The 18,844-nt window shown below is 37.5% G+C and overlaps 3 protein-coding genes across 4 annotated transcripts; all 3 read right to left on the reverse strand.

Moving 5' to 3' along the window:
* Positions 1-483: 483 nt before the first annotated feature.
* On the reverse strand, positions 484-5,330 carry LOC116032611 (eukaryotic translation initiation factor 3 subunit D-like). Its single transcript, XM_031275265.1, has 3 exons — positions 4,506-5,330; positions 1,403-3,246; positions 484-734 (listed from the first exon to the last, which is right to left on the reverse strand). The coding sequence occupies exon 2, from the start codon at positions 3,151-3,153 to the stop codon at positions 1,405-1,407; it is 1,749 nt and encodes a 582-aa protein (XP_031131125.1). The 5' UTR covers positions 3,154-3,246; positions 4,506-5,330; the 3' UTR covers positions 484-734; positions 1,403-1,404.
* A 174-nt stretch (positions 5,331-5,504) lies between these two features.
* LOC116032612 (serine/threonine/tyrosine-protein kinase HT1-like) lies at positions 5,505-8,423 on the reverse strand. 2 transcript variants are annotated; one of them, XM_031275267.1, is made up of 5 exons: positions 8,208-8,423; positions 7,864-7,940; positions 6,708-7,688; positions 6,076-6,531; positions 5,505-5,992 (listed from the first exon to the last, which is right to left on the reverse strand). In XM_031275267.1, the coding sequence occupies exons 3-5, from the start codon at positions 7,494-7,496 to the stop codon at positions 5,720-5,722; spliced, it is 1,518 nt and encodes a 505-aa protein (XP_031131127.1). In that variant the 5' UTR covers positions 7,497-7,688; positions 7,864-7,940; positions 8,208-8,423; the 3' UTR covers positions 5,505-5,719. The 2 variants fall into 2 exon arrangements, with proteins under 2 accessions (XP_031131127.1, XP_031131126.1); XM_031275266.1 differs by having other exon boundaries at positions 8,195-8,423.
* Positions 8,424-12,778: 4,355 nt separating this feature from the next.
* On the reverse strand, positions 12,779-18,488 carry LOC116033377 (probable LRR receptor-like serine/threonine-protein kinase At3g47570). Its single transcript, XM_031276126.1, has 4 exons — positions 17,837-18,488; positions 16,077-17,024; positions 13,910-15,901; positions 12,779-13,258 (listed from the first exon to the last, which is right to left on the reverse strand). The coding sequence occupies exons 1-4, from the start codon at positions 18,486-18,488 to the stop codon at positions 12,897-12,899; spliced, it is 3,954 nt and encodes a 1,317-aa protein (XP_031131986.1). The 3' UTR covers positions 12,779-12,896.
* Positions 18,489-18,844: the final 356 nt, after the last annotated feature.

An 18,844-nucleotide genomic window follows, 5' to 3' on the forward strand; every position in this document is an offset into this window, starting at 1 on the left:
AAAATGTATTTTTTGTTCTGTTTGACACAATAATTTGCCAAAAAATAGTGAAACTTTGAAATAATGTAATTTTGTATTTGTATTATAATGTTTGTAAATCATAATTTTCTATAGTGGTTGTAATTTTAAACAAAAATAACATTTAAAAATTTAAAGTGGTAAATAAATACGGAGTGTATTATTTTTTGTGGCATGTAATTTATATTCGGACTTGGTGCGCTGCATTAGCATAAGTTTGGATTAATTCAATAAATAGGTTATTGAACCCCACTTTACATAAATTGGTCAGATAGTTTAATAATCATCTAAATTTAACGGCAAGATTTGCAGCTAAATTTAATATGCATTGACACCACCAATCACCTTGTGGATATTTTCACAAGATCAAACCTCGGCAGGGGATATTGACTCTTTGGACTACCCAACAAATAAAGAAAGTATATGAAGTATTGACACTTTGGGCTACAATAGATAGAGAAAGTATATTGAACAAATACTGCCTTGTAATAGAGAAATACTGCCTTGTAATAGAGTCGATAATACTATTAAAAACAAAAAAAAGTCCAAAACCATTTAAGAAAAAAAAAACTAAAAAAATCCTCATTATACAAACAGTTTTAACACTCTTTAGATGGTTAAAAATTCCCCAGGAAGGTCATCAATCAAATACCACAGAAATAGGGTTTAGAACAACAACAGCACAAGTTTGAAGTACAGCCACTTGAATTTCTGGCCTGCAAAACAAAGATGAGAATGAGTGATATCAGCACTTTAAAAACTAACAGCAAAGGAGAAATTGATAAACATCATTCCGGTTCAAAGCAATATAGAGCAGAAACCGATTTACTAACAGAAGCCAAGCAAGAACAATGGTTTTGATAAACAATAAGTTCAGGGACGCATTTAGTTAATTAGTTGACATAAATGCATAGCCTTAACCCGAGATAGCTAGTTCTAGGATCACGAATGAAGAGATTAAACATCCTATCAATCACAAATGAAGAGGTTAAAAATAAAAACTTTCCAGTGCTTCCATCATTTATTATCAAATTCTCTGTTCTTGCAAAACAAATGCTCAAAACCACTATAGCTTATAGATATAACCAATACATCAAACTTTTATTAGTTTTCTTTTTCAGATAAACAAAACTTTATTAATCCAGGAAAGACAAAACATATAAATACAGAGGAAGTCTAATGTCTGAGTACCAATTCAAACTTGCATAAACCATTGGAATGTATGAATGGCAATAGCATCCAATATGCAAAATATTCATAAATTGATCATAGAATTTAACTATCAATCTTAATCAAATCTATATAGTAACCACAAAATTCCAAGAGCAGTTAAGGACAGATGCAACTGGCAGATAACCACACTTTAAAAGCCCTAATTCATTACCTTTAAGATGCTTCGGTGCTCGGCCCCTTGTCCTCTACATCATTTGCTGCACTATTTGCCTCGACGCCTTCTGTATCCTCTGCAGGCGGTTGAACCTGGTCTTCTTCGGCCAATGGCTCCTCCACATAATCATTCTCAAATGCATCTGCTGGAACTTCATAGATTCTCACTTGAGGCTTAGTCGGGTCCTTAACAAGCACATATTTTCCATCGTTCAGCTTCATAAACAAGTCCACAATGCTCTTCACAATTCCCCACATGTTAGAAGTATTCAAATTGATTTGGGCTGCAAAGTCTCTCGGCTTATAACCCACCACAGCTAATATCACATGGTTAAAGTGATCCCTAGGATGAACCCTGGACACATAGCCCAACTTCATCATATCTGCACTAGCCAACAGGGCTTGGGCGGTCCATTTGGCAAGCTTATTCGCATTGTTCTTTAACTCGGTAGCTAAAACCGCACCCCTCTGAGTCTCCAACTTCTGTCTCCAGTCAACCCCCGAGAACTTGGGATCAAACTCATTCAATGCATTCAGTGTCAAAAAGGATCGCTGGTTGTTCGCCTCCAAAACACTCTGCACCTCACACCGAGCCACCAGATACATATCATCATCCAACTTCCACCTCCTATACCTATAAGCCACCGAAGCAACCTCCTCGCCTTCACTAGCAAACGGGTTAGGCTCCTCAAAAGTGACCTTACTACCATCCCTTATTAGGGCTTGTTGCGAGAAATTCTGGTTTATATAAGCAGCCTCCACACTAAGAGAATAAGCTGAATTTATATCATCCTTAACATCAGGCAAGGGTTCCTGAGAAGTCTCGTGCACGGAGAGCAAATCCAGCTGAGATCCTTCACGCTTATCAAAGAATAGCTTGTTTCCAACCTTCTGAATCACTATATCCCACGAATAAACAGATCTAGGAGCACACATTAGGGTTGATAAGATGGTATCGGTAGCAAAGACAGTGGCCTTATCCTCATTCGCTAAACGCCGAATAACTGGATCATCGGTAGTGGTGACTTTGAAGAAATTGCGGTTTTTGAAGCGCTCAAGTCTGCGATCATTCCTGGGAGTAATGCGATCGAAGGAGCGATCGTAGAACTCTAGGCCGCCGCAGATGAGCAAATCTTCAGGCTCGGGAACGGAGAACGAGAGCTTGGAGAAACTGGAGAAAGGAATCTGGTCAAGCATGTTCCATTCCGGCTGGATATCGACTGAGGATTTGAACACCGCAGACTCGCGGCGCGAGGCAGCGTTAGTACCGGAACGATTGAGGTTGTAAAGGCGGTCGCGACGGGCGCGTTCCTTCTCGGCCTCGCGCTTGCGAGCCTCCACCTCCTCGTCACGGCGTTGAGGGAGCTGGGAACGCTGGTGGTGCGGGTTGAATCGCCACCTAGGGTTGAATTTGGGGCGATTTTGGCCGTGGTTGTGGGACTTTGCGGCGGTGTCAACTAATCGGAAGGAGGAGTCCTCGTCAGCAGCTAGCGTGGCGAAGGAGTCATCTCCGGTGAAATCGAAGGCACTGTCCACTGCATTCTGTTTTGTGTTGGATCCGGGTCGGTTCTGATTAGACAAAGAGCGAGTCCAATCGGCAATTCGTCCCAGCTTCTCGGAGCGGGAGAAGGGTGCGAATGGCACGTAAGATGGTTGATTGGGGACTGAGATGGAGCCGCCGGTAGTGGATTCAGGCGGCCCCCAACCGTCGGCGTTAAAAGGTACTGCACCAATGTCAATACCCACCATTCTGTTGCTTTTTCCGGCAGCTTTTCCTTAGAGCTATGGAGAAAGAAGACGATGAAGATAAACCCTAGTTGTCGGTAGAACCCGAGTCTCTGTCTGAAATTTAGATTAATGAGTTGATTTAGGATTGAGAAGTTGGGCTTCTTTTTTATTTACTGGGCTTGTAGCCCAAACTAAAATTTTGAAACAAGTATACTAACCCCACCCCTGGTTTATTGGGCTTGTAGCCCAATATGGACAGAGTTTTTTTTCTTCTTTTATAAATTTTAATTAAGAAAAGGATTTATAATTTTTTTTTTAGCTATACAAGGAAAGAAAAGAAAGACCAAAGAAAAATCACCCAAAATTGTGGTTAAATCAAACCAATACAATTAGTCGTGAGTCTAACATTATCCAACTAGTCAAAAATGAACTTGTTATAAAAAATTGTTTCTCTTTATGACAAAATGTGAAATCGTCCACCCCAAACATCCACAAACCCCAGTTCGACAGGATTGTGAAGATAAATCATAATAACTCAATTAATTAACAAAGGCTGAACTTTTGCTGACAACGCACAGAGAGCACCTTCATTTTGTAAAATTTGTTTCTCTATATATATAGATGAACAACATCTCTCCTCTTTATCCAAAAGCTCTTGAATGATAAAAATAATACGGAGTATTAAAATAAGAATCCTTATCATTCTTAAATTTTATGTTCTCGATAGTCACACGAAAATCGTTCCTTAAAACGTATAGACCAAACTAGTTTAAGATAGTACGGAGTAGTAAATAACCTAAAATTTTGCACACGAGCTCAAATTTCAATGCAACCGCTAGCCTAACAAAGCAAAGCTTATAAATTTATTTTGGTTGGTTAACCAATTGAGTTATGCCCCAAGTACACGCTCATCTTCATCTTTGATTGATGCATATTTTGATCCAACAAAAAGTGCAGGCAAAAAACAACATCAAACTAAACCCTTCAACTCCCAAGACTTTCCCAGATGGGATCACGGGCACCATGCAACACAAACAACCCATCTTGGCATCTTGTCAACACAAACATGTGAAAGCTACAAAGCAAACTTTATGGGAAAACAACACCAAAAATTCTTAGACAATAATATCATCTTCATAAAGTTCCATGTAGGGCACTTGTCACAACTTGGGGATCACGGATGGCAGCCATAACTATCCCTAAGAACTTTGCAACTTTTCGATTTTACAGCTACTTGTCAAGATTCATGCATATGAACAATACTTAGGGTTTCACTTTTTGAGTCACTAGGCAAGAATAAATGTGAAAACATGCATTGATAGAACATGCAAATTGGTAAAGTTCACTGCATAGAGAAGGATTTTTTTACGAACCCTCAATGTGGCCTCGCTATCTGTTAGGTGTAGTAAATAAGATATTTTCGCTGATGCCCTGCAAGATGGCGACAGTGCAGAGTGTCCACATACCTTATGTTCGATGGCACGAAGAAAAAAAATCAAGTCCCTGTATAGTTATGCATTTATTTGGCAACTCAATTAATGTCGGGGGGGATGGAAACGTTGAATTATCACTCCACTTCATCATTCAACGGGCAATGATACCGCTAAACAAGCCATTGCAACGGGCAAGTATATGATCATATCATCAATCCCTCAACTTTAGAAATGCATAATAGAAAGGACAATGACTATTAACTCATTGAACAATGTACCTTATGTTGAACGCTAATGGGTAATTTATCTGAAGATAACAGCATTTGCCAGACGGTAGACCTGTAAAAAAGCGCGACGAATAAAGAAGCAAGCTTGCTACAAAAAGTTTAAAAATAAAAACAGAAGAAAATGTTAAGAGCTGTAACCTTAAGTCGAGCCTTGCCCGGTAAGTGGAACATTTACACTAAAGATTCGATCCCTAATCTGATATATTTAGGAGCCATATTCAATGTAAAATCACACAATAATATCTTCTTTTTTACCTGAGTCATTAACTTTTCGGCTATTTTCACCGATTGTATCACTTGGCCTTTCACTGGGTATGTCCAACCATCGAATGTAAAGCATAGATTTAAACAAAAGAAAATATTCGTACAAGAAAGCTAAAATCATACTCTGAAGCTGCAATGGCAAAAAAGCATAGAAAAATCTGCTAATCCTTGGTATAGTCTACTGGCAAAAATATTTAATCAGAATTTGTAAAATTGTACATTTAAAGAAACAATACAAATTCAAACTACACTTAAAGAATCCATAGACTATCTTTTTGGTCATCTGTGTTAACATAAAAAGAGCTTTAAAAGGAACAAACACTTAGGATTTTATCGCAATCAACTATTACTGGCCTTAGCCTTGAAGAAATTTTCAAAATGCTGAAAATTTGGTAATCATTCTTGTGTATATATCACGTAAGAAATTACAAAGGCAATCAGCCCATTATGCCTATCATCTAATCATTCACACTGCATAAAGTGAAGAGAAATACAGGGGAAAAGGAAAAAAACAAAAACAAAAACAAAAAAGGCTTGAGACATAACCTCTTTGGTTACAATGAGGCCTGGAGAAACTAAAAAATTCCAGATCATCAAGAAACATCAAGCAAATTTAGGTTTTGGCACGGAATGTGAATCTGAATGCACGGGACCAAGCTTTTGGATCCAATGGAGAAGCCCCTTTTTATGATCTTGAAATGTTATACCGTGCACTAGACTCAAGGTCCCATCATTAGCAAGAGAAGACTCAAACTGCTCTAAGATCTTAACGATCTGCCAAAACTCAGGCCTATTTTCTGGATGCAAAGACCAACAGTGTTCGATCAAAGCTTTCATGGCAGGGGGGCAGTCCACGGGAATCGTTGGTCTCATATTCTGATAGATAGGAAAGGTTTAGTGTTCGAGTTCGATTGCAAACCAGTGACGACAAATAATAAAGTAAAAAAGTTATGAATTACCTTGTTCACGACAGCAAAAGCTGCTTGAACCGGAGTCATGTCTTCATAAGGGATGCATCCAGTGACCAGTTCCCATAAAAGGAGTCCAAAACCGTACACATCAACCTTCCGACCATAGGACTTACGTTTAATCATCTCGGGAGCCATCCAACGATAAGTACCTGGGTCATCGGCCAGGAGATCACAATATGCCTCCTCACAAGCTATCCCAAAATCAGCTACTTTCAGATGAAACTCCTCGTCAATAAGTATATTCTCTGGCTTGAGATCCCTATGAATAATGCCTCGTGAATGAATGAACTCCATTCCTCTTGCAATATCCAATGCCATCCCAATCAATTTCTGTAAGGGGAGAGCCTTGTGCTCGAGCTTGTGCAGGTATGCTCTCAAAGAACCTTCCGGTAGATATTCAGTGATAATGCAAAAAACTAGTGGCTTTTTGCACGCACCTATGAACTGCATCAACAAACCATTATAAACCAATCAAAAAGGATCTTGAGATAGACAGTTCTTAGACTTGATCTCTATTGGAAATAAAAACAATTTACTTGCAAAGACACAAAGAAAACTTTCATTAGATGAATGTAAATGTAAGACAGATGCATTAAACAAAGAACATTAGTTGTTAAAACCTTTATAACATTTTCATGGTGGAGACGAGACAACAGTGTCACTTCCCGGTTAAACTGATTCTCCAACCGAGATGATAGATCATGGTGTTCATCACCATCTGGCACTCTAATAATTTTCACGGCAACAGGTTGATCATTGTATATCCCATGGTAAAGCTGACTATGAGCTCCATGCGCAAATTTATGTCCAAGATAAAGCTTAGAAAGATCAACCATATAGTCGTCCACTGAATCAACGGAGGTAACTTTACCCCCACCATGATCAAAATACTTAGTCCAAGCTGATTCCTTTCGGCTTTTTGTTTTATCATGGAACTTCACTGAAGGAAAATGGCGTAGGGGACTAATATTCGACAGAGACTTTGAACCTGGTGTATTTGACGGAGACTTTGAATGTGGTGATTTTGCAGACCGTGTCCTGTTCTCATTGAAACTCTTGTGCCTCAATTTGCCAACAAACCCTTTATTATCATGTCCCTTCCGCCGTGGATGTGGAGTTGAGAATCTCTTCTGACTAGAATGAGCTTCCTTAAAGGTCTCGGGGAGTTTCATTTCAGGGGAGGGCGACACCGCCCTCTGCTTGCTCGTGGCAGGGTTGTGCAGAATCTCTGCAACAGTCGGGCTCGATAAGGGATTGGCAAAAGTTGTTCCAGGCCTAGATTTCACACCCGGAAATCCCCCCTGCTGAATAGAAATCGGGAGAGACGCCAATCTGCCTGCATCTAGCCTATGGCAAACAGTGTGAGAGTAATTCGTTCGCCTAATCCAAGAGTTAGCCTCTCTATCCATCTCCCTCCCACCTACCCTAGTAACCACTCAGAAATATGTTCTTGTCCTTCTTCACCTCAGAATACAGTACAAATTTAGCAATCCCCTCAAGAATGCAAATATGATCTCTAAATTCCCATGTCAACAGTTTCTCCAAACCCATCAAAATAATTGGGGAACCAAATACTCAACCATTACTACCATGCAAAAATCCTGCAAAAACCCCAAATTTCAGTCACCATGATAGTTTAAACAAATGAGTAGCACAAATTAAACAGAGATGCTCTCAAAAATCAAAATCTATATTTGCTTGCCAAAAAGACCAAAACTTTACTCAAAACCATCAAAACCACACACCCAAAACCAAAACCAAAACCAAAAATCTTACCTCAAAAAGCAGAAGGAAAAAACAGAATTTTCAGCTTCAAAGTCAAACACCGCCGCCTTGGCGCCTTCCTTCAGAGCCTGGAAAATCCCATACACAACGAATTAACTAAAACCCAATACAATAAGCAAAAAATCAAAGGATGAAATTGAAAATTCAAATGCGTAGTCAAACAGCTATATTTTAAAAAAACAAAACGCGAATCACGATTAAACCCATTAATCATCGGAGCTAATCATTGATCCAATGCAAAAAAACATCCGAACCCACGAAAAAAACAAAAAAATGACGCATTTTCGGAAAGAAAAAGAAAAACAGATCCGAGTAGAAGTACCGTTACGGAAAACCTTTATCTGGTAATATATATAATCTCCTGTTCTTCGGAAGATTCCCGAGTAAAATTAACGATCTTTGACAAGAATCTCACTGCCCTTCTCTCTCTCTCTCTCTCTCTCTTCTCTCTACTCTCCACTTCACAGCTGCACCAACCTAGAGAGAAGGAGAAAATCAGAACGCCATAAATCGCAGCACTATCAAATTCAGCTCAGAACACTATAAATATATGTGTGTACACGTGAAATCATACGTATATTGTATGTATAGGATTATATGAAGGGATGTGTAGATGATTACCGTGGACCGGTATTGGTTGGTGCTGACAGGGGTGGGGGGAGGAGAAGGGGGGTGGTGGGAGCGGGCCCCACCCGCAGAAAGTCAAGAAACGAGAGATGGGAAAGAAGAATACAAAAGTCGCTATCGGAGAATTGAGCTACCGGAATAAAGAAAAACACAAATTTTATAAAAAAATCAGATTTTTTTCCTTATTTATTTAATTTGTTTGTGATCTACACTTAAAATGTACGATTCGCACGGATAACTGATTACTGATTACTGTTTTGGCCTGATAAAATGATAATTTTTATCCTTAAATTACAAAATAATAATAATATATTTTGTTCTTTATATCATTTTTGTCTCCCAATTATTTGTAAAGTGACGTTTTCGGTACAAAAGAGAGGATCGAGAAACTCCAAATCAACTCTAATTAAACTTAAATACGAAAAGAATCATTTTAGAATTTTGACAACGAATATAATTGAATGACGAAATTTGTTATTTTTCTATAATTCAGGATGAGAAAAAAACCCCTAATAAATATTGCGTAATTATTGAAAATGGAAATTTATTATATCACTGGGTTATTTGTGAATTTATCGTTTTTATTACAAGCTAATTAGATTTTTAAAATTATAGAAAGAATTAAATTAACAATTTATACAAATTCAATACAATAATAAATTAATAACAAATTATTCATCTGGGATAAAACAAGATTCTCGTACATAAAAATCACAAATTTAATTCTTGTCAATACTCTTAAATTTACTTAATATGTACAATCTATTATCAAATAGTTGCTGCAAATTTGTTTTATTACTCAAATAGTAACAACATACAACAAATTACACTTTACATAATGAATTTCAAAATTGATCTCTTTAATTAGTGGAGCGGGTGGGAGATGGGCCATGGCCGTGGTATATATGGTTCATATATAAAGTTTGACCTCCACAATGCCACAAAATATCAAATTGGGGGACATTGGTCCCCTAAATGAAACCGTCCACAATGTATAAATGTGTCATGTGGCACATTTCCACTGGTGAAGGGATTTAATTTCATTAATAATTTAAATTTATAATTAATCATTTTAATTAATCTATTTGATTGCGGTTAATTAAGTTAATGACTTTTTATTTCATTGATGGTTTGGTTTTGGATTCAAAAATGTGACATGATTAATAGCCGATGTGGCACAACATGGTCATTATGATAATTAATTAGTGTCGCTACGCATTATTGTAACATCACTTAGTAGACACCTTGAGCTAGGTTGAGGCTGCCTCATGTGTAGATCATTATAGACTACTACATATGAATTGGTCCAGAGCACTTTAATTCAAGATCTAAGCTAAGACTTCATTGTGATGTTATTGGGTCAAACTAAAATGCCTATACAAAGCCATAATTATTTATGTGAGATGATTCAAATTCATCATAAGACCAGTTACATTTACTGCATGTAGTATAATGGGTTATTTCATTGTACCGTTATATCTATTTTAGTGCACCTAAATTCCTAACCTCTAGTCTATAGTATAAGTGACATTTTTTGGTTGGACACATTTATAAGTGACACAATTACAGAGTCTAGTACTAAAAAAATAATAAGTTACACAATTATGTCAAATTTAATACCCACAAAGACAACCCCAAATTGGCAAAAATTTTCTTAGGCCCGGGCATGCACTTGACCTCACATTTACTTTGTACATACATGTAGAATAATCAATGGCTAAGGACTAAATATGTAGGGTAGGACAGAAGATTGTGGTGGGTATATATGTATGGTTTGGCAATTAGCAATTGGCAATTGAAATGATATATGATGTGATGGTGACAAGTGGTAGGAATCAAAGTTGCGTTTAAGGAAATGAAAAGTTGGCAAATAGAATACGCAATTGGAATATATAATCATAATAATAATAATTATGACTTTTTTTTTTGAAAAAAAAATAATAATTATGACTAATTTTGGATGGTGGATATCCAGCACCCTCCTACCAAAGGAATGCTTACTCCATACGCACATTATACATATAACTAATTATTATCATAATTATGAGTATTTAGTTTTTCTTCTTTTGTTTTTTTAATAATAAAAAAAAAAGGTTACGTCGTTATTTGAAGGTATATACTGAATAAATTTTACTTATATATAATAAGAATTAATTCTATCAGAGATAGGTCTATGGTAGAATTAACTCTATATAATAACATGGAAACTAATATTTAAGAATTTAATATTTGTTTTCAATATTTCTTACTCTTATACTTCCTTTTACAAAATGAAAAGGGTAAATATTTTGTTGTATCAGATTGAGAAATAAAGAAACAAAAGTGACACAATACAAAAATACTCCTTAATTATTTTTATTTTATTTTATTGTATTTTTTTTTAAAGACAGATTAGAGGTGGTAAATACGGAAGGTATGACATACAATCCTGGTAGATTCAGGTTAGGCTCCAGATCGAGAAACTCTAGCGAGACTATGATTTGTAGCCCGATTGACGTGACAGTGGATCAGGGGTCTCTGAGCTAATAGCTATAGTGTGAAAATAGCCCAAAGTCCCTCTTTCCGTAAGTAATGCGGTATTTATAGTTGGGAATAGGGAACAAATTCCAGTCTTTCGGCATGACGGGCACGTGGAGCCCTTACATAAGTGTGTAATGCGGTGGAAGAAGGGTCGTACATGTGCTGCAAATGCTCCTGAAAGTACAAAATCCAATTGTCAGGGACGAGGTCGGTAGGTCAATCCCAAGTGGAAAAGGTCGGGACAGTCAGAGAAATGACAGTTGCTTCACGGTAACTAAGGTTGGGAGCTCGATAACAGATATGGTCGGGAAAGACTTCTTAAAAGGTCAGATCGTCCATGACGCACACCAACGATCCGGTACCGATCATTGCACCAACACGGGTCCCCGGGAATAATCTGTAAGCTTATAAATCACGTAAGAACATAATAACATAAACACGTGATATACGGATCTATTAAAATACTAACCTCCAGCCATAGCTTCCAATTGAAGAAGGTTGTGTAATCACGGGACTGCTGCAACAGAGTAACAGTACTGTTTCTCTCACTTTCTCAACCCTCTCTTGATGGTGTATGAAGAATGAATCGTTAAGCAGTGAGAGGACCAAAAGGCTTTATTTATACTATCCATATGCCATCAATATGGTAATGTATCCTTTCCCTAATTACTCTTACAATCACCATTAGTTATTTACCTTAATTAATTAATGATTATATGGAAGTAATGCACCAAAATAATATATTACCTTTATTATTATAATATCTACCAATATTGTAATAATGTAATAGTGGTAAGTGTTACATAATCCCCATCACGAGGTGTAGAAGACTGAAGGTCTTTTCCATATTTTAGTATAATCGACCATTAATAGTACAAGTATATATATGGTTATTTTAGAGGGCAAACTCAACTAAGTTGGTCTGATAACTAGTAATTTGGTAATCAAAATTTCAAAATTGACTTTTCGTGGGAGCGATTTATTAACTTTATTGAATTGAGCCAATTAACTTCGAACAACCTAGGTTAGTTATCTCATTGTGATTCTTTATCGACTAAGATTACAAGGTGAGTTTGGCTTTTAACTTACTGAGAAGATCCATGCATACAATCTAGGGGTGGGCATTTCGGTTTTCGGTTCGGTTTCGGTTTTTAAAAATATTAAACCATTCGGTTTAACATTATAGTTCGGTTCGGATTTAATTCGGTTCGGTTTACGACCCTCGAATTTCAAAATTTCCTACGCAGCAAGCCGGCCGCGACTTAACGGGACACCGTAATAACTATGTATGCATCACATAACCCAAATCCAAAGTCCTTAAATATTAAATAACAACATAACAAATTAACAATTCAAACAAATTAAAATAAAAAAAAAATAAAACTAATGCTGAAAAACAAATTTTTTTAAAAATAACAATATTAGATGAACAGATACTACAATGTAATAGGGTCAGTTGTATTAAAAAAATAATAAATAAAAAATAAAACTGAACTAATATTCCAAAACTAGAATGAAACATTCCAATTTACTGGAATGAAACATTCCAGTTTACTGGAATGAAATTTCAATTCATTGGAGGAATGAATTTTGAAATTCATTCCAGTTAGGACAGGATATATATATATATATATATATATATATATTTATTTATTTATTTATTATATATAATATTTATTTATATTTATTATTATTATTATTAAAATCTAAAAAATTCGGTTCGGTTCGTTTTTTAACCGAACTGTTCGCTTTACAAGAATCTCGAACCGTTCAGTTTTGTATTACTAGTTCGGATCGGATCAATTCGGTTCGGACCAATTCGGTTCGGTTCGGTTCGGATCGGATAAACCGAACCGAAATGCCCACCCCTAATACAATCAATGCAATTTGGGCAGCAATTGAGCTTTGATCTTCTTGAGTGATACTAAGGCAACTTCCATGCTCGTTCTTTCCCCAGACAATTGTGTGGAACATCTCAAGCCTAATTCCATGATTAAGGTAACACACTCCACCTTAGCCGCTGCTACACCAGCATCATCATCTGATGATATCAACATATTCTCTTCCATAATGTGCACCATTGATGAGTTCTGTAGTGCTGCAGCTACCCAATCCCTTATGCTGAAATCTCCGGAGAATGAGTTGTCTGTCGATTTTCTTCTTGTGAATGTTTCCATCGCCAAAATCCCGAAGCTATAGACATCACAACTCGTCGATACCAAGCCCTCTGACCCATATTCTACATCCATTGTTAAGCGCATTGAGCATATAATATACAACAGGGTAAATCATAAATTTGATCTCGTTATTATTGTTGGTTATGCAATTTACTGCCGGCCTCATTGTCAATTTTAAGAGAACGGATTAGTTTCTCAATTGTTGAAAAAAAATTGTAAATTTACAATCTCTTTGAAAATGAAAGTCACCGAAAACTGTTATGGATTATTAGGGTTGTTAGAGAGTTGTTTTAGAATTTGATTGGCATAGCATCTAAAACAAACTCACAATTTTACAACAACTTATTTAATTTACTTCTAATTAAAACCCTAAAAGAGTACGTCATTTAAAAATCATAGTCACATTTCAAATTTTTTTGCCAACTTTTGTAAGCAACAGGACCAAACTTATAACTCTTTGAACAATTATTGAGAGATTATACTTCTTAAAATTGACAATGACCAACTAAATTGCATAAAAAGACCATCATTGAAAAATCAAAAGTACGATTTCTATTTTATAAACTATAAATTTACCATTTAACTATCAATTTATCATTTTAGTTGAGACAAAAATATATATTTCAATTAAGCAAACATTGCTAACACAAGTATATCAAAAGTGTAACTAGCAGTGCACATGAAAATCAATAAGAACACATATTGAACCTTACCGGGTGCAATATACCCCATAGTTGACAGGGTCTTTGTTCTTACCGCGCTATCCCGACCTCCACCCAACAACTTCGTAATGCCAAAATCACTAACATGAGCGACCATATCCTCATCCAGTAAGATATTACTAGGTTTCAAATCGCAATGAACAATGGGAATAGAATAACCATGGTGAAGATACTCCAAAGCGGATGCAATATCAATGATTATATCCAATCTCTTAAGGATGTCCAAGAAAAGATTGTCAGAATACAACCACTTCTCCAGGCTTCCATTACCCATGAATCTTAGTATCAAGGCTTTAAAATCCAGGTTTGAGCAACTAGTGATTACTTTGACAAGATTCCTATGGTGAATACTACGAAACACCTCACATTCCACATCAAAACTCTTGAATGCCCCTTCTATTTCCAGGTTGAAAACCTTCACTGCAACATTTGTCCCATCCAAGAACACCCCTTTGTAAACTGATCCATAGCTTCCCTTTCCAAGAAAGTTTTCTTGGCTGAATCCATTGGTTGCCCTTTCAAGCTCATAATAAGAAATTCTCTCATGTGTTATAGCAGGAAATATGGTTGTTATAGTGGGGATGCTTTTTTTCGCTCTAAACCTTAAAAACACCATAGTAATGCCAAGAATGAGCACTATTGAGCCAATTGGGGCTAAAATTATCAGTAATTTCCGGGTTTTGGATTTCATGGCAGATTTAGGTGAATCAGGTTGACAAGGAGGGAATTGCAGATGAGGAGAGCCACCACAAAATGCAACATTTGACAGAAAAGAATCTTGGGTGAAGTTTGCAAAAGGGCCTTTGGTTGGGATTTCTCCAGAAAGTTGATTGAAAGAGGCATTGAAATGCTTCAAATATTGCAGTGATTGAAATGAGTTGGGGATGCTACCAACCAGTTTATTCTGAGACAGATCAAGTCTTTCTAGTGCCACTAAGGCACCAAATGAACTGGGGATTGGACCTTGTAATTGGTTCTGTGCCAAAGAGAGATTGATCAACTGATTTAGCCCTCCAAGTGTTCGAGGAATTTCCCCAGAGAAATTATTCCTTGACAGATCTATTTCTGTTGCTACCTTCAAACTTCCTAGCTCTTCAGGTATGCTTCCATTCAAAAAGTTTGAATATGCATATAAAGCCAACAGATCATGGAGGTTTCCCAGGCTTGCAGGTAGAGTAGAAGTGAGCTTGTTATTGCTTAAGTAGAGTCTCCTTAGAGAAGTCACATTTCCCAAGCACCCTGGAATCATACCAGTTATTTGATTTCCTCTCAGATATAGGAAACCAATATTCTTCAAATGGCAAAGAGCTTCTGGTATGGATCCTCCAATCCTGTTATCATTAAGACCCAAACCTTGAAGATTGGATAATTCTTGAAAAGTGATTGGAATAGATCCAGTCAATGAGTTGTACCCCAGATTTATTGTTACCAGACTACTCAGATTACCCAATTCTCGTGCAATTGTTCCTTTAAGCCCAGAATTCCTTGCAAGAAAGTATTGCAGAGAAGAAAGATTCTTTACAGATGAAGGAATGGCAGCATTGAGAGGATTGTATGAGAGAGACAAGTATATTAGGTTATTGCAGTTTCCCAAAGAATCAATGAACCTAAGCTCAGGGTAAGGCTCTGTGAAAAAGTTAGTTCCAAAGCCTAGATGTTCAATAGATCTTAACTGGCCTAGTGATGTTGGAATCGAGCCGTGGAAATTGTTGGTTACCACATCAAAAGTTCTTAGTTTAGAAGCATTAAAGATGGTGTGTGGTATGACTCCACTTAGATAGTTAACCCCAATAGACAACCACTCAACATTGGGGAGATTAATGTTGCTTGGAAGATTGCCAGAAAGGTTGTTTTCGGTGAGTGAAAGGAGGAATAGTTTTGTGTTGTTAAATATCCCTGGCGGAATAGAACCATGCAAACTGTTGGAATGTAACACTAATCTTCCAATGTTACGAAAATCTCCAAATTCTGATGGAATGGTACCTGCAATCATCAGTATTCAAAGACACAGAATTACATACAGAAATCTCAAGTTTATCAATCCAATTATCTTAGGTGGTGGCCCGAAAAGTTGGTCAGAAATTGACGATTTTCCAGCAGCGTATAGTATAACAAGGCAAAAACAAAACAACATGAGAGAATTGGATTTTTGTCGTACCTCGAAGATTCAAGTCTCCTAGGCCTAAATGAGTGAGCATGGTTAAGTTCCCAATTTCTCTTGGTATTGTCCCGGGATTCATGAGAAGATTTGAGTTCAAATCCAACTCCTGGAGCATCGTCATGTTTCCAATCCCTCGAGGTATGTCTCCGGTGAACATGTTCCTAAACAATGATAAAACCTGGAGCTGTGAACACTGGGGCAGACTTGGTGGCAGTTGGCCCGACAGCCCATTCCAAGAAAGAGAAATCACTCGGAGTCTTGGCAGACTTTGACAGATATCCCGGGGAAGATTCCCAGTTAATCTATTATTCGAGAAGTCAATCACTTGCAGGGATGTAATGTTGAAGATTGTTGCAGGTATAGAGCCTGTGAGCTGATTAAATTGTAACTCCACCTTCTCCAGCTTTGAGACATTAAACATGGAGTTTGGGAGACTTCCTGTGAAGCTGTTATTTGACAATATCAAGATTTTAAGCCGAGGCAAGTACCCCAGCCATGAAGGAATCTCTCCACTGAATTTATTGTCTCTGAAACTCATAAATCTCAGTCTGCGTAAACGCACCAGGTCCCGGGGTAAACCGCCCTGGAAATGGTTGCCACGGAGGTCGAGAGAAACAAGAAACGAGAGGTTTCCTAGTTCTGGAGGAAGGCGGTTTCCGAGATCCATGAACGAAAGGTTCAAGGACTCGACTCTCGGGTGTATTTGGCCGCAAGTGACACCAATCCAGTTACAAACCGAGGCATTATTATTGGTCGTCCAATTCTCGGCTAAAATGCCATGAGGATCATAAGTGATTTGGGCTCTTAAGGCAAGAAGGGCAGATTGATCAGTAGATATGTTGTGGTGGGCAGTGACTGTAAAAGAAGCTGCAAAACTACAAAGCAAGGCTACAGGGAAGAAGAAGAAGAATCTATCCATTTCTGTTTTACTATAGGTTGAACAATCTGACATTGGAACATATTTGTACCAAATTTTTGTTACGTTGTACTGTGTGAATAACGATGTTTGGTTTGGATTGAGCATTAATGTGAAGTTCAATTTTCAAATCTGTGGGCCTACGCAGGTATACCTATACCCAGACCAATTATTTTGATGTGGTTACGTGCATGCTTTAATGCAAACTTTGACAATTGTTTACTTTCGTTACACCCCGGCCTGTATACTACTTCCAGACTTCTAGAGACTTTCCTTGGCCGTGTGTGTTTAACGGGTTGTTATGCCGTGGACCCAGGTCCACCTTGCAAGGTGGACCTGGGTCTACATTCACATACACTATACTCTATATTCACATACACTATACTCTACATTCACAATTTATAAACTCTACATTCACACATTACAGGATTATATGTTTAGTAACTATATTACCACTGTTATGCATTCACACATTCAAAACTCTATATTCACAAGTCCTATACTCCACATTCACAACTTGAGAACTCCACATTCACACATTACAGGGCTACAAGTTGCTAGATCTTCTTAACTCTATTACAGATTCACACATGCATAACTCTACATTCACGATTTTTATACTTCATATTCACAATTTGAAACCTCCACATTCACACATTTCTGGGCAACTCTACATTCACACAATCATAAATCTACATTCACGATTTCTATACTCTACATTCACACTTTGAAACCTCTACATTCACACATTTTTGGACAACTCTATATTCAACAATATGTTTACTAAAAAAAAAAAAAAAAAAAAANCAAGAAAGAGAAATCACTCGGAGTCTTGGCAGACTTTGACAGATATCCCGGGGAAGATTCCCAGTTAATCTATTATTCGAGAAGTCAATCACTTGCAGGGATGTAATGTTGAAGATTGTTGCAGGTATAGAGCCTGTGAGCTGATTAAATTGTAACTCCACCTTCTCCAGCTTTGAGACATTAAACATGGAGTTTGGGAGACTTCCTGTGAAGCTGTTATTTGACAATATCAAGATTTTAAGCCGAGGCAAGTACCCCAGCCATGAAGGAATCTCTCCACTGAATTTATTGTCTCTGAAACTCATAAATCTCAGTCTGCGTAAACGCACCAGGTCCCGGGGTAAACCGCCCTGGAAATGGTTGCCACGGAGGTCGAGAGAAACAAGAAACGAGAGGTTTCCTAGTTCTGGAGGAAGGCGGTTTCCGAGATCCATGAACGAAAGGTTCAAGGACTCGACTCTCGGGTGTATTTGGCCGCAAGTGACACCAATCCAGTTACAAACCGAGGCATTATTATTGGTCGTCCAATTCTCGGCTAAAATGCCATGAGGATCATAAGTGATTTGGGCTCTTAAGGCAAGAAGGGCAGATTGATCAGTAGATATGTTGTGGTGGGCAGTGACTGTAAAAGAAGCTGCAAAACTACAAAGCAAGGCTACAGGGAAGAAGAAGAAGAATCTATCCATTTCTGTTTTACTATAGGTTGAACAATCTGACATTGGAACATATTTGTACCAAATTTTTGTTACGTTGTACTGTGTGAATAACGATGTTTGGTTTGGATTGAGCATTAATGTGAAGTTCAATTTTCAAATCTGTGGGCCTACGCAGGTATACCTATACCCAGACCAATTATTTTGATGTGGTTACGTGCATGCTTTAATGCAAACTTTGACAATTGTTTACTTTCGTTACACCCCGGCCTGTATACTACTTCCAGACTTCTAGAGACTTTCCTTGGCCGTGTGTGTTTAACGGGTTGTTATGCCGTGGACCCAGGTCCACCTTGCAAGGTGGACCTGGGTCTACATTCACATACACT

Source organism: Ipomoea triloba, chromosome 10 (genome assembly GCF_003576645.1).
Source record: "Ipomoea triloba cultivar NCNSP0323 chromosome 10, ASM357664v1".
Lineage (NCBI taxonomy): Eukaryota > Viridiplantae > Streptophyta > Magnoliopsida > Solanales > Convolvulaceae > Ipomoea > Ipomoea triloba.

Coding starts and splice junctions, on each gene's coding strand:
- LOC116032611 (XM_031275265.1), bottom strand. CDS start 3,153: ATGGTGGGTATTGACATTGGTGCAGTACCTTTTAACGCCGACGGTTGG.
- LOC116032612 (XM_031275267.1), bottom strand. CDS start 7,496: ATGGATAGAGAGGCTAACTCTTGGATTAGGCGAACGAATTACTCTCAC. Junction 6,532..6,707: donor ACCATGAAAATGTTATAAAG/GTTTTAACAACT, acceptor TTGTTGATGCAG/TTCATAGGTGCGTGCAAAAA. Junction 5,993..6,075: donor CTTTTGCTGTCGTGAACAAG/GTAATTCATAAC, acceptor CCTATCTATCAG/AATATGAGACCAACGATTCC.
- LOC116033377 (XM_031276126.1), bottom strand. CDS start 18,488: ATGGATAGATTCTTCTTCTTCTTCCCTGTAGCCTTGCTTTGTAGTTTT. Junction 17,025..17,836: donor TCCCCGGGATATCTGTCAAA/GTCTGCCAAGAC, acceptor TTCCAATGTCAG/ATTGTTCAACCTATAGTAAA. Junction 13,259..13,909: donor TATGGGGTATATTGCACCCG/GTAAGGTTCAAT, acceptor CAATGGATGTAG/AATATGGGTCAGAGGGCTTG.